At 39.5% G+C, this 16,026-nt stretch overlaps 1 protein-coding gene across 8 annotated transcripts in view; it reads right to left on the reverse strand.

Annotated features, from left to right (window-relative positions):
- The window catches only part of RPGR (retinitis pigmentosa GTPase regulator), a 60,193-nt gene extending 45,492 nt beyond the window's left edge, over positions 1 to 14,701 (reverse strand). The window contains exons 1-7 of one of the 8 annotated variants that reach the window (XM_064573918.1): positions 14,413 to 14,689; positions 12,597 to 12,722; positions 11,802 to 11,894; positions 10,261 to 10,323; positions 7,907 to 8,065; positions 6,346 to 6,495; positions 2,993 to 3,151 (exon numbers count right to left, since the gene is read on the reverse strand). In XM_064573918.1, coding sequence (XP_064429988.1) covers positions 2,993 to 3,151; positions 6,346 to 6,495; positions 7,907 to 8,065; positions 10,261 to 10,323; positions 11,802 to 11,894; positions 12,597 to 12,722; positions 14,413 to 14,575 — 913 coding nt within the window. In that variant the 5' untranslated portion in view covers positions 14,576 to 14,689. Of the gene's footprint in view, positions 1 to 2,992; positions 3,152 to 6,345; positions 6,496 to 7,906; positions 8,066 to 10,260; positions 10,324 to 11,801; positions 11,895 to 12,596; positions 12,723 to 14,412 lie in introns of all 8 variants that reach the window. The other 7 variants (XM_054507672.2, XM_064573917.1, XM_054507673.2 and 4 more) reach the window with 7 other exon arrangements.
- Positions 14,702 to 16,026: the final 1,325 nt, after the last annotated feature.

Genomic DNA, 16,026 nt, shown 5'->3' on the forward strand with positions numbered 1-16,026 from the left:
TCTATTAGGAAAACAGGTTTTAGTAGGTGGCTTCATATGAGTATTATTCTGATTTCTCAGAATACATTTGATTTCATGACTAGTAACTTGTTGCCCTGTAGAGATCCTGAGTTTGTCCAAATCTAGAGAAGTTAAGATAAGTTCTTATTTTCCCTTGGGATCCAGACTTCATTGTGGACCCCATCTTATAACTTTCTTAGCTTTTGCTAATGCTGGCGATGACATTTCAGATTACGTATATCACTCTGCTTCACTTAGTGTTTCCCAAGTTCCAAGCTGACACTTTCTCAGCAGTCCACTGTTTTCCCGATTCAAAGTAGAAACTAATCATACCATCGCCACAACCAATAGTTTTATTTTCTAACCTCTTACGGTCACGTGGAGTATTATGTTTTAAATAAATTCATTGGCAATAAACTAATTTAAATTATCTTTAAAGTAGTTTAATGAATGGTACCCAAACAGATTTTGAGATCAGAGTTATAGACAAAAGGAAAAACAATGCTAGGGAGGGCCCCCATAGAATCATCTAATCCAAGCCCTTCCCTTTGGTGAAGGGAATGGTCTAGAACAGATGGTTAGCTATTCTTTCCTTTAAGGTCTTCAAAGTATTCTATAACTCTTAGGTATTCAATTTAGTACTTAGTCAAACTGATAATCAATATGTGCTTCAGGTCTGTTTCGTCATCAGTTAGGACTATTTCTGTCTACACTGTACTCCAGAACACAGGTTTCTCACCAGGGCTGGCGCATAACAAAGCTTGCACAGGTCCACGGAGAAATGTGAAAAACAGACAAAGCAGTAAATTTTCCATACAGATAAGTGAATATAATTTAAGAGGGTATCTTTTACAATAAAATTGAGAGTTTTTTAATTTTTGTTTTGAAATGCCCCCTTATTTATGATACAATGATGAAAAGGTTGCATTTTTTCGCAATGCCGTATTTAGCCAAATGCAGATCAGAAGATCGCAACCATCTGTTGGTCTTCATATTCTTGTCACAAAATTAAAAACTTAAAATACAAAAACTCACATACTGGTATGTGAGATCCCAAAGTCTACAAAAATCTAGAGAGAATAATTTCTGGCAACATAGTTTTTAACCTCAAAATTAAGTCCACAGAAAGCTAAATGTCTATAATATTTCAAGAAAATATCATACTTCAGGGCATTTTTAAATTTTAAGTATAATTAAAAGTATCATGGATTATCTGGGTGCTCATTTTATGTAATGACATTTTATAATATATAGTTGAATGATGTTATTTTTACATAATCAACATTTGTGTGCTTTAGAGTAACCTTCAATCACCTAATAAATTCTATAATGTTTGTTTAAACTAGAGAAATTACAGAACACATAAGGAATAAATTGAATTTCTGCCTACAGAATACATTTTCAGATAATTTATAGATTAATTTCTAAGTTTAAAATTCCTAAAATAAATCTTCTTAAAAATATATGGAAATCCGGGGTGCCTGGGTGGCTCAGTCGTTAAGGGTCTGCCTTCGGCTCAGGTCATGATCCCAGGGTTCTGAGATCGAGCCCCACATCGGGCTCCCTGCTCGGCGGGAAGCCTGCTTCTCCCTCTCCCACTCCCCCTGCTTGTGTTCCCTCTCTCGCTATGTCTCTCTTTGTCACATAAATAAATAAAATCTTAAAAAAAAAAAAAATATGGAAATCCATTTTGTTAGCAGAAAAATCAAAGAAATCTTAAACCTCAGAATTATTTCCAAATATAGAATGGAGGCCTTGAAAAAAAATTATTTCTAACTTGGAAACAGATTCCATCTGGGAATTGTAATTCTGGGAAACCACCGCTTAACAAGCATGACTTGGACTAGAACAAAAAGTCAAGGAAAAGCAATATGAGAGGAAAATCTAAAGATAAAATATCGCTCAATCACCTTGCAACAGTAAGCATATCATCTGAGAATTGGATATTATTCAAAATTTGCCTACAACACTGCTACCTTTGGGCTACTGAAGATTAAGTGGTGACTTCAGAAACTGTTAATTTCTTTTTGACCAAAAAAATACAATAGTTCACTAGCTGTATTACCTGTATGCTACTCAAATAAATCTAATGTTGAACAAATTTGGAGGCAACAATTTAGTAAGCATACTATCAGGGAGTATGTATATTTTACCGTATTGACTGGAATCCTGAAAAATGACATGTCATACCAAATATAAAATTCAGAAGCCAAAATTGACATTGCTATTAAGATTCTAACTTTCTTTAAATATCTGTAATTTAAAATCTTAACACTTTTTGTCGAATTACTATAATAGAACATAAAAAATCACAAAGAAATTACCAAGTTTTACATTGTGAATATCACAAAGAAAAGAATTATCAATGACATATAGAAAACAGCATGAACAGGGAAAAGAAGGTATTTCAGGAAAAGTGATATCAATTTTAGATAAATATAGAATACACACACACACACATGCGCGTGCAAGGCAGTTTGTCCTTGAAAACAAGTTAAAAACAATGTTATCTGCTGCCATTAAAGGTGTTAAGATCATGAAAATGTCCATTATGTTAGCAAAAACAATTCCACAAGATTCATTTTTTTCTACTTACAGTTTTCTTCCATAGGCCAAAGATGTGTATTAACTATGGAAATCAAAGATGGGGATCTTAATGAAAAAAGATGTGAGGCCATCTTGTATGAGGTATCTAATAAAGTCAAGCTCACAGAAGCACAGACTAGGGTGGTGGCTGCCAGGGGCTAAGAGGGGGAAAGGGCTGCAGCTAATCAAGGGGTATAAAGTTTCAGCTATGCAAGGTAAGGTCTAGAGATCTGCTGTACAACACTGTGCCTGTAGATAACAATACTGTATTATAGACTTAAAAATCTGTGAAGAGAGTGGATCAGATGTTGTGTTTTTATCACAACAGAAGAAAATGAGTGTAATTTTTTTTTTTTTATTAGCCACCCCAGAAAGCAGGGAACAGAGCAGCAGGATCCACACGTACCTGTGAGAACCACGGTGTGCCCTCCACCACAAGCTACTTGGACCACCTTCTCGGGAATTCCAGGCACCGGCTGGGGCATTTTGTGATTGACCAGCAGCTGACTGGGAAGACCTAACTTCCCACACTCTGGTTCTCCAAATGTGTACAGTTCTCCCTCCGCTATTGAAGGAAAAGAACAATGATCAAGGATGACATAATTATGGACAAAATACTAGTCTTTGGGGTACACATTCTCATGTTCAATAAAAAATTTAGAAAATGACAACTTGATCAATTTACCCTTTCTTGAGATATTTTTACTGTATGGTAAGGAAATAAAGCTAAAATCTTAGCTTGATTATGCTAATCCAAAATCTTTATGAATTCATGACCATCGCTACTAATGAACTAGAAAATGATTTTAGCTGTTTCACATAGAGACCATCTTATTTCTTCTACTTCCTTTTATAGTAAAGCAAAACGACTAGACATTAAGCCCCCATTAGGACATGGATTTTGTCTCGCTCACTTTGGTATTCCAAGAACCTAGCAGTGTCTGATATATGAAACACTCAGTGAATACTTGTTAAATGAATAACTGCTTTTATGAAACTTGTTTTAGAAAATGCATTTGTGTGTGAAGGAAATATGTTGAGTGAGCCTTAAGAGAGCAGATTTTGCTCAGTTAGATAGCACTTCCTCCGGAAAAATTCTCTTATCAAGGAACTCGTGACATTTAATCACTGTCTTGTCCATACTAACACTACTAAAAAAAAATCATTTCTAACTTGGAAACAGATTCCATCTGGGAATTGTAGGAGCCAGAAAGTTGCCAATAAGTTGGTAGGTGATTTTTTATGTTCTTACCACACTATGACTATGAGCTTCTCGAAAGCAGGAACTTTTTAGAATTCATTTCTATGAACTGAACTGAGTTCTATAAGGCAGGAGTTTAAACACCTTTGTAGCTACATAACCTGATCTGACACAAAACATATCACCATTCATGTGAGGAGAGAGGTAACACAGCATATCTGGTTGGTTATTATCTGCATGTCTCCAAGAGAACCATGATTGACCATTGACCAACCCCTGGGAATGCGGCCCTTGGAGTGTTCTTTATGTTAGTGACTGATGATTTTGTTTGGTAACCTGAACAACAAATTATGACAGCTTGGGTTCTTAGGGTTGCTTTGAACAACCATCAACGTTGATAACGTACACTTGGTTTCACTGTTGAGGGATCGGAGTTTCAGTTGCTGTGACTAGTTGCTAGCAGGGTATGCCTACACAATCAGCACCCCCACATAAAAGCCAAAGATCCTGAGAATAGAGTGGGCTTCTCTGGGCAGGGACATTACACACACATCCCTGTAGTTCAAAGCACGTTCTGTGCAGCAAAGAGTAAGGACTAGGAAGTGTATGCTAGACTTCTCTGGAGGACACCTATCTCCTTCCAGCTGTGTTTGCTCTGTATCCTTTGCTGTAATAAATCTTTGCCATTGAGTATAACTCTCAAGCTATTGAAGCTTGAGAGTCCTTCTAGCAAAACAGAACTTGGGGAAGCTGTGGGACATCCAACACACATAGTATGCACCACTTAAAACTTGGTTAAATACTACAAACCCAGCTCTACTGATTTTCTGGATTGATCTGCACAGAAAATGAAATTTTCTGAACCACAGTTTTCTATACAGTATTTAGCAAACACTAGCACAGAAGTGCTCTGTCGGCTCCCTTCCTCTTTTTCCCATGCCTCTTACATGAAAGGAGTTACTAAGTCCAGATGAGTTTCTTTCTACTTTTGTCTATAAATTCCTGCTGCTCCTCACACCTTAACATGGGTGAACTGTAAAGTATGTAAAGTATGTATGTCAATAAAGCTGGGTTTGTGTATGTTCTTTGACTTTCTTTAATTTTTAAAATGTTAATTCCAGTTAGTTGTGTTAATATTAGTTTCAGGTGTACCATATAGTGATTCAACGCTTCCATACAACACCTGGCGCTCATCACAGTGCACTCCTTAATCCCCTTCACCTGTTTCACCCATCCCTCCTACCCCCGCCAACCATCAGATTGTTCTCTAGTTAAGAGTCTGTTTCTTAATTTGTCTTTTTTTCCCTTTGCTCATTTGTCTTGTTTCTTAAATTCCACCCTACAAAGCTGTTTTTTTAAATAAAAGGCATAAATATAAACAAAATAAAAAAGCTCAATGCAATGCCTGTTGGCTACAATGAGCAATTCCTTGTTTTCCTACTGGCTAGAGTTTAGTCATAAAACTGAATTTGGCAGTTTTATTAAAATCTAAAGAGAAGACAATGCTTTTGCTTGGACTTTTATTTGTTTTTCCGTCTGTGTTTTTTGTTTGTTTCTTTGTCTCATAAACAAAGTGAGCATAGACTACACCAACCCCAGGAGCCAGAAAGTTGCCAATAAGTTGGTAGGTAGCATTGCCCCAAGGAACACAATGAATTGTTCATTCACTTACTTCCTCATTTGACGATATTTATTATTAGTTTGTTCAAGATACAAGCTGATATAGTGGCAACCAATGCCAGCTGAGTCGGGAGTTTGCCCTCTCTTGGTACCATGGTGCTACCAATTCACTGGGAAATCTGAGCGCCACTGGAATGGGTCAATCAGCACTTTCTAAATCTGAATATGAGGTGCATAGAATGTAAAAGATTTAGAGATATCTAAGAGGGGCCACAAAACTATTCCCTCTAGGTGTTTATGCTGTTAGAAAAACCACCAATAAGATGGAATGATCATACTTCTATCACTCCCTGTGTAGATACAGACTATAACATTTCAAATATTTAACTAAGGCAGAAAAGGTTGCCAGGGAGCCCCAGAAAGGGAGAGACTGGGGATGGTAAGGAAAGTTCCAGCAAAGGAAATCTTATCTCATACTGAGCAATCTTCCTTTTCCATCTACTCTACATCCTTGCTCTCACAGTGAAAGTCTATGACTCCCTTACTGAAACAATAAAAGCTAATTAGCAGGACAAGAGTAGAGTAGGTCTAAGTACAGAGGCAAGTGCACCCAAGGGAAAGTGGCCCATAGATCTCATTTCCAACGCCAAGGAATCCAAGAAGTTTGAGAACCAAAGTTTAGAAGTCTCTGACATACATTTTGCTTTTCTAATATTTTCTAATATTCACTAAAAAAGTTAACATCTCAGAGTTTTGAATTATAAACTGTCATTACTAAAATGGAGAGGCATTGTGACCCAAAACGGACCACAATTATTTCATTACATAGGCTGCCATGGCATTATTTCTACAGAACTGTAAAATGTTAGATTTTATCATTAACTGAGTAAACACTTAGAAGTACGAGGTAACATAATGAATCCAAAATGTTGTCTTACTTGTTACAAAAGCTGAATGGTAATATCCACAAGAGATCCAGGAGATAGGTTTCCCAACAGTCACTTGTTGAGGGACACACACATTAGTTATATTTTTTAAACCAATTTGCCCTTCAGAATTGTCACCCCACATAAAAAGCTCTCCATCCTCTATAAAGAAAACACAAGGAGGAAAAAAAGGTTTTAAGAGGTAGCAAGGCTATCGAGTTATTATATTTCCAACACAGCATTTATTTTTTAATTTAGAAAAACTACGTGTCTTGAGAGAAAAGTGCTACTAAGACATTCACACCAGCTAGCTGCATAAGAGTTCAATTTCTCCTATGAAAGGCTTCTATGATGATAAAGGACAGAGGATAACATGATGCTAATCGTGTCCATATTTTTATCTCAACCTTTTCTTAGTCTACTATCTCTGAACAGCAAATGTTTCTTCTTTTCAAGCAGTCAGGCTGCAACTGAACTGGACAGCATGAGCCACACTGGACATTTCCTGGGCAAGTCCCAGGTCAAAAGGGCCTGGAGGACCTTGCTCTTGAGAATACTATAAAAACGAAGTTTTAAAGAAAGACAAAAAAGAAAAAGAAATGCATTTCACTTTTTTTTTTTTTTACAATTTATACTTGAAAACACATACCATAACTTCAGAGATTAAGGAGATATCTGAGCACATAGAGCATCTCCCAAATGCATTAGCGTGTATTCTTTCTGATTAGGGTTTCAATGGAAGAAAAAGTGAAGCTAGGCAAAATACTTTAGAAATTATCAAGACTTACGTCCTTTAATTTAAAATTTTCAAATCTTTGAAGTGGTTTAATAATAAGGCAAATCAAAGGAAAACTGAAAACAGGAACCACAAGGACGCTGAGAGGCTAAGTGGACGGTGGACGGTACTGCGGGCACGACGCTGCAGATGTGACTCCAGCCCTCCCGGCAGCCGGAGCAGCGCCATGGGCCACACAGCTCCCCCACTGGAGCGGAGAAGCCCACAGCAGCTTCTTCACAGACACTGCGTGTATCCTGGCTCCCATTTTAAAGACACTTCTCATATGGGCTTTGAGAGGGAGGGCAGAGAGATGCAATGACCAATACAGACCATATTTTATTTTATTTTTTAAAGTTTATTTATTTAAGTAATCTCTATACCCAAGGTGGGGCTCGAACTCACAACCCTCCAAGATCAAGAGTCACGTGCTCTTCCGACTGAGCCTGCCAGGTGCCGCCAGACCATATTCTGATAACACATATCTAATAGATTTCTATGTTTCTGACAGCAACCTTATAACGGCTGCAAATATAACGTTCAGAACACACAAATGACGATTTAATATCTACAGGAGTAGATGGAGGCATGGCAGCTACGTGTGTGTTTACATCTAACTCTAAATAAGCACAAAACTGGACTCTATGTCATGATTCAAAGTTCAATTTTTATGTCTTCATAAACACATAGTTAATGAAAGAAAATGAAACAGCAATGCTGGGGTCAGGTGACTCAGTTGGTATATCCTGGTCTAAAGGAAAGGGATGGTTCCCAGCCTGAAGTGGAACAAAGTCTCACCAGTTAGTGCAGCTGAAGTATTGGATCCAGCAGAGAGCTGCTTAATCTTACGCTGGGAAGTAAAAAAACTAATTAGATGAAAAGAGTTTCTCTCGTCAGTGTCACCAAGTCCCAGCTGTCCTTCATTATTTCCTCCAGCTGCGTATACTTGGCCTCCTTCTGCACATGGAAAAGGAAAGAAACATCAATATACCACAGTCACCATCTTTACGAGACAGGCCAGGTACCAGATATTTCCCCTGTTAACAGTGAAGAAAGCTGAAAGCTGACATTATCCTACCATTTATTATCCTACCATTTGGTGAACAACTTTAATTCGGTATCAAAAATCAAGCAAAACAAGCAAGATTATACATGTTTGTGAGATTTTCTAAATCAGTTTAGAGCTTAAGTAGCAACTGAAATGCACAGAATGTGTGGAATGTATTTTCTTGCTAATGCAGCACTTTATTAAATCAGAGCAAAAAGAGGAAAGTAATTTCCAAATTAGTTTATAATCCAAATCAAACTATTTTAAGAGATGTGGTTCATTAATTTTAACTTCCATACCCATTAAAGTTAAGATATAATATGTAACGAGTAAAATGAGGCAAATCCAAAAAGAGTATCATTAGAAACATGAAAATTCTATGTGTATTTTAATTTTCTAGCTAAATAGGAAGGCAGTATAGTATTGTGTTTAGGAGAAAGGACTGGAGAGCCAGATTTCCTGGGTGCAAATGCTGGCTTGCCACTCATCAGCTGTGTGACCTAGGGCAAGCTGTACTTAACTTCTCAGTGGCTCATTTTCCTCATCTGCAAAATGGGGATAAGAATACTGCCTACTTCACAGAGTTGTTTATAAAGATCAAATTAGCTGACATTTATAAAATTCTTAGAATGGCATTTGCTTGTTGTACACACTATGTAAATGTGTGTTAATTACTTTATTAATTAAATATGAAGTGTATCATACCCAGATAATAAAAATTGCCAGTAAGCTCAAAAATAATGAAGATTTTTAAAAACATACCCATATTAAAAATTAGTTATACCTGTCATACAAATGCACATGAAGTTAAAGCCTCACTAAATTATAGGGGAAACTGAGGGCAAAATCAGCCTGAATCAGTAAAAATTTAAAGTTAGATTATATTAGAAAAGATGACACCTAGCTGACGAACCAAGACTAGCTTTCCAACGGAACATACCACAAGGCCACGTGATTTAACACATATCGCGTGAACCAGAGTTGGTGGAATACTAAAGCAGTTCAGAGCATGACATGAGTCAAAGTTGAATAGGCACAGAAAGCTCCATGGAAGAAGACTTATACTGGGTCTTAAAAGATAAGAATCTGAATGAGAGAAAGATATTTTAGCAAGGAAAAAGGATGAATAAGGGGAAAGGCCTGAGGAGGAGCCGGAGGTGGTGAGAATAACCTGAACACAGAAGAGGCTATGGGAGAGAAGGAGGTAAGAAAGGCTGCTCGGTGATCAGTGCCTGGATGTCCATTTGCTCCAGCAGCATCTGTTGAAAAGACTACTCTTTCTCCACTGAATTGCCTTGGCACTTTTGCCAAACATTAGTTGGGCATATATGTGTGGGTCTACTTCTGGACTCTGTTTTGTTCTGATAATCTTTGTCTCTCTTTTTGCAAATAGCCCAGTGTCTTGATTACTGTGGCCTTAGAGGTCTTGAAATCAGTAGTGTTAGTCCTCCGATTTTGTTCTTTTCAAAACTGTTTTGGCTATTCTAGGTCCTGTGCTTTTTCATATAAACTTTAGAATCACCTTGTCAGTTTCTACACAGAGACATACACAGCCCATTTGGATGCTGATTGGAATTGTGCTCACATCAATAGCCTTTTGGGGGTGGCTTCCACTCGCCCTCAGAAAAGAGGAAAGAGCGGGTGCCTGGGTGGCTCAGTCGTTAAGCGTCTGCCTTCGGCTCAGGTCATGATCCCAGGGTCCTGGGATCGAGCCCCGCATCGGGCTCCCTGCTCCGCGGGGAGCCTGCTTCTCCCACTCCCCCTGCTTGTGTTCCCTCTCTCGCTCTCTGTCAAAAAAATAAATAAAATCTTAAAAAAAAAAAAAGAAAAGAAAGAGCAAGATCAGGAGCAAGCAGCCCCTGAGGTGTGCGCATAGGTAAGGATGGGCTTCCCCTTGACATAATCCAAGAAAAGAAGATTTTCTGCAGCCAGTTAACATTTATCTATGTATTTTCAAAGGCAAACAAGTGTGCTAACCATTTACATTTTTAAAAATCCTAATCTTATTATTGCCAAGGTACCATTTCTATTAATTTTACAAAGCCACAAATGAGAACTCTGTCCTCAAACTGGGAAAGAAAGTCATACAGATTGAATACTACACCTGTTGAAACTAGGGTGTGGTTCCGTCCACAGGCAGCAAATTTCACTTTTTCAGGTTTTAAAGCTAAAAATACAAAAAAATATGACAATTAAAAGATTTAATGGTTACAAAAATGATAAATAACACAGGTCAAATGGTAACTAAGCAGTAGAAACGAGATTTAAACCCAGGCCCGTCAGACTCCAAAGTTGATGTTCTTAACTAATAAGCCAAAAGTTTTCAGGACATGCTGTGCATCATAATAACCAGCGGAGCTTTGAAAAAAATACAGATAGCTCAGCCCCACCCCTGGGGAATGTGAGTCAGTAGGTCTGCTATGTATTTTTCAAATCTCCACAGGTCATGAATATGTACTGAGATTTGTGGCACTTTATGCTGCCTCCTCACCAACCTGATCTATTCCCTAATCTGCTACCACCATTGTCAAGTTCACCTTCTACCTCACACAATGAAACACTACAAGTCCAATATTCATAGGCATAACCTATGGTAAAGCTCTTCACTCATTCATTTACATGTTCAAAAAAGATTTACAGAACCCCTCCTAAGTGCTTAGCATAGAGGCTGCAAAGATCACTAAGACAGAGTCCCTGGTGTCAAAGTTCAGTCTAGACAATCTGTTACTTCATCTATTAGATATCTGAGAGTAAAGATCATGTGAATAAACCCAGGGTTTTTAAAAAAAAAAAACAACAAAAAAAACCCCAAACAACCTAGGGTTTATAGTACATTGTGCTCAATAAACACTTTTTGACCAAGTAGAATACTTTGAAAATTCCATAACATTATCTATAAATAGCATGGATATGCTAAATTACAATGACATTTTGAGCTGAAATTAAAAATTTAGCTAAGAAGATTAAGAATACTGCTCTTGGCACATCCCAAAGAATCTCCATCACCACTCAAACTTAGCTGATGTTCACAGGTAACAACCCAACAGAAGCTTTACACATAATGCTAAGAAAGCTTTGTAAAGGTATTATACATCCCATATTTTCTGGGACAGTCCTGATTTAAAATATTTTGTCCTGTTCTTGTAAGGACACTAGTACTAATTAACCCCTAGTCCCGATGTCTCGTTCAGTACAGCTACTCACTATATGCAGCAGGGTAAAGCATAATTCATAAAACCAACAACTACATAGAACCATGATGTCCACAACTCTAACAAATGAGACAAAGCTCAAAATTCTTATATACTGTATTGGTTGTTCTTTGTATATACAATAACAGTAATATTTAAGCAGGTTAACAAACAGGCAAAATAAAAGGATATTCAAGTGCAATACTGGAGAATTATTATTTCCTTTGTGTTCTTCGGGTTTAAAAAGCAATGTGATTTTTAGACCCTAATATATAAAAGCAGTTCTGATTATCATATAAAAAATAAAGTTAAACACCAATAATAGGTAAATAATGGAAACTAAAGAACTAAAGGCTTTATTATTCCTAATATGATATTAAAGAACATCACAATCAATAAAAGTACTTTATGTAGTGCAAGTATTTAAAGCAATAAAGAAGAAAAGACCCCAAACCTTTGACACATGTTGGCTTGTTAACAGTTGACTTTGATCCTAATCCTAACTGGCCCCAGTTGTTACTGCCAAACATGTAAAGTTTATTATTTCCTGGTGGGAAGGAAAAAGACATAAGAAACTGAAGCATTTTCAACATAAAGTCATATGAGATGAAGTCATCACAAAGCAATAAAAAAGCTACACTTAAAAGTTGTATTGCTTTTCCGTGTTGAAACAGGTTACAAGGTTACAAACAGGTTAAAATGAATTGTTTTAACTGTCCATCTAGGGGTTACCAGATTCTGTTAGGTGTAAAAAAGTTTCTAAGAGGGGTGCCTGGGTGGCTCAGTCGTTAAGCGTCTGCCTTCGGCTCAGGTCATGATCCCAGGGTCCTGGGATCGAGCCCCATGTCGGGCTCCCTGCTCAGTGGGAGGCCTGCTTCTCCCTCTCCCACTCCCCCTGCTTGTGTTCCCTCTCTCGCTGTCTCTCTCTCTGTCAAATAAATAAATAAAAAATCTTTAAAAAAATGTTTCTAAGATTATGCAGTAATCACTTTTGATCATATAGATATATTAAAATAAATTTATTCCAAGAAAGTAGTGTGTATACAAAATCATATTTAAATATACCAAGGGGATTCAAAATTTAAAACACTCTCTTGATGAATCAAATTGTCAAGAATTCTCTGATAAAAGAAAGAAAAAACATTATTCTGGTAAAGGAAATATATTCAACATGTTTGAAACGCAGCACATCTATAATATTTAGGGTTCTCTAAGGATTACCATCCTCAGTTAGGATTTCAATACTAACCTGTAACAATAGCAGTATGTTCATCTCCACATGAAAGAAATGTAGGTATATCATTTTTAAACCAAAATTTACTGGGAATATTTTCAGCAAATTTAGTTTTTCCAAATGTAAACACAGCACCCGAACCTGCAAATATACGACAGTATATTTTACAACTTTTACTATGTTGTCTGTTACTATTTTTTTTCAGTAACTTATCTATACAGATTCCTTGTCTTGTGGCAGCTTTGCTTCCGCTCTAGCACTGTTTACATCCTCCTTCTACCTTCAGTCTCACTCCTCAGACTTTATTCTGGTTTTATTTATGAAATCTACTAAATATGTATTATTTACTGGTGGAAAGTAAAAAAAGGAAGGCAGTTCTCAACGCGATACTAAAAGTCCTGCCGTGCCCAGGTGGACCACCTGCTCCCTGGAATGAGCTGACTGATAAAATCCGTGCCCCATTAACACTGGTTAACACCTCACAGTCTAGCCCGATTGAAGGCTTTTCTCCACACATGGGAACAGGACAGTATTGAGTTTCATCATTAGCATCATGTCGATATAGGATGTTGAGATTTAACATTCTTAAGTCATTAAATACTACCTGATCTGAGTAGTATTCACAGACTATTTTGGTCCAGTACCATTTTAGAGAGAGACCAAAAATCCCTACCAGTTTTCAATAACCATTTAAACACACACACACAAGGCCAGATCCAGCTTTTGAGGAAATCTCAAGGAGAATAATCACACATAGGGAACATAAGTATTAATAATAAATGATAATGTACAAGGGACTAGCCACTGTGAAAAACCCTTTGAGAACAATTGTGAGGTGTGTCAATTCAAACTGATAATTGAAATTGAAGAGGCCAGGTTCTAGAACACACTCTGGGTTTTTCTAGAATGAATAATTTTGTTTTGTTCTATTCTGGCTTCCCAGATAGCCTGCCCTGATACCCTCACCCCAAGCCAGGGTTTGGTGGCACTGCTCTGTCACCTGGTATCTATTGTGAAATGGTACTGTCATTTTGTTTACTTTCTAGTATCTCTTACTAGCCTGTGAACTCCAGGAGGTCAGGAATCTAATCATGTTAGAGCCAAGAGCATGGCAGAAAACGCTAAATATATATGTACACACACACACTTGATTCTGCTGTAATCCAGTTTTTTTTCAAACTGTTGGTCTCGACCCATTAGTGGGTCAGAAAATCAATTTAGTGGGTCACGATTATCATTTTTAAAGGAATGTACTATAAAAAAGATCTGAGAGCATACCAAGTGGTTAGAATAAGCACCACTTCATGAAACGTCTACGTCTGTTACACTATACGTGTGGTACGGCGTCACAATGTCAATTGTATTTCTGGAGCTCAGAGAAAAAGTCTTGAAAGAGCACTCGTAATGGCTCCCTCTGCACCCCCTTTCTCTAAGTTGTTTCCCCCCTTCCTTTTACCCCACGCTCTCTAGTCACCCACTCTTTACCGCATTCAATACATGACTGGGTCCTGGGGACCTCGAGGGAGGTACTTTGCGGAAGTTTATAGGGAGGTAAAAACTGCCCCCGCGTTCGAGAAACTCATCGAAAGCTTATTTTAAAAGAAAGAGAAGAAAACACAAGCACCCCCTTCCCCGTGTTTCCCCCCGCCTTCCTTTCCGCTCCTCTCCAGCTTTCGCGGAGGCGCGGCCCGAGCTCCAGACCCAGTCCCGCGGCCGCCGCCCGGGCCTTTCCCCCGACGGGGCGGCCCGGAGGCGGGACCTGGCCGCCCGCCCGCCCGCCCGCGGACCCTCCCTCCCGGCCCGCCGCCCCCCCCCCGCGGACGCGACTCACCGGGCACCACCTCCTCGGGTTCCCCCATGCTGAGGGCGGTGCGGGGAGCCTGCGCCTGAACCGGAAAGGTGGCAAAGGCGATTCGGTGGGGCCTATGGCAGCACCTCAGTCCCGACGCGGGCCGCGGAAGCCCCCCGGGCCCCCATAGCGACACCCCGGACATCGGCTACTACCGCGTCCCCGGAAGTCAACAAACAGCCGCTAGGGGCAACGGAGGCGGAACGTTAGGGCGCGAGGCGGGGCCGGCGCCGGGGGAGGGGAGCGGAGGGCCGGGCGGCTGGCACGGCGCAGGCGCAGGCGCAGACGCAGCGGGCGGGGCGGTAGAGGCCGCGCGCCCTCTGGTGGCCGGGAGGGGAGGGGCGGCCACGCCGCGCAGTGATGCTTCTGAGCCCGCAACGCTGATGTTGGCGGTTTATCTAGGCCCCGCAGGGACCCCGTAAGCACAGTGACAAACGTCACAAATATCACATGCTCTGTCACTCATGCTGTGTGACGCAGGCAAACGTCGACACATAACTGTAATAGTACTAGTAATAAGTGACTGTCTCTAACTAAATGAAATAGGGACTCTGCTAAACATCCAAAACGCATTTGTATTCCCAGCATGTAACCCGAGACCTTCCATATACTAGATGCTCATTAAATCTTTAACGAATGAATGAGTCCTACCGCAGTCCTGTAAGGTGGTTCATGTTGCTCCCTCGTGGATGTGTTGATTATACAGTGGAGGAGAGCTGGGGTCTAGTTTAGCCAGCCCAACCTGTCGACAGCTTTGAATGTCTCCCTCTGTCCTCCCCCAGAAGGCTGAGGTGCGCCATCCACTACTGACAGGAAATGCACAAAGAGATTCACCAACATTAGAACACCATTGCTTTAGGGTTCATCCAGAGAGATTTTTCTACAGTCAAACTTTAATTTCCCATACACCATAAAACAAAGAGGCAAAAAGCCAACTTCCAGGATGAGGAAATGTATGTACATGTGCTAGTTGTGGGCACGAGCTCTGGAATCAAAGCTGGATTCAAGGACCTTGTGTGTAGGAGAGCATGTTATTGACTTTCTCAGGAAGTCTGATTAAAACTGGAAGGAGAGATTAAACGAGGCAATACACAAATAATCATTTACTTACAAAGCAAAGTGGGGGGTACAAAGAAAGTGTTTAATGGAGAGCACTGACATGGTGTGAGATGTTAAGAAATGCTTATCTGAAGAAACATCATTAAATCTAAGAACTGAAGAAGGATAAGCTGGGAGAGGTGAGAGAGCTCTGGGCAGAAAGTAAATCGTGGGCAAAGGCTCATAAAGAACAGAGCTCTTTCCAGGAGCTCAAAGAGGTAACACCAGCTCATGGCAAAGTGGCAGGGTTGTGGGCCTGTTAAGGATCTGAGATTTCACCCTAAGGACAATGGGAAGCCATTGAGGGGTTTTAGGCAGTGGAGTGACAGGATCAGCTATGTGTATTTCTGGAATCATTCTGCCTGGCTGATTTGTGGGGAATAAATTGGAGCAAGGAGGAGGGTTCAGAGACTACTGCAGATATACCAACAACCAGTCACTATGGCTTAGAATATGGTGTATTGGCAGATCTAGAGCAGGCCGACTTGAAAATGTCTT

This window comes from Mirounga angustirostris, unplaced genomic scaffold, assembly GCF_029215605.1.
Source record: "Mirounga angustirostris isolate CCGP_5_RB_7025 unplaced genomic scaffold, mMirAng1.0.hap1 SCAF_11, whole genome shotgun sequence".
Classification (NCBI taxonomy): domain Eukaryota; kingdom Metazoa; phylum Chordata; class Mammalia; order Carnivora; family Phocidae; genus Mirounga; species Mirounga angustirostris.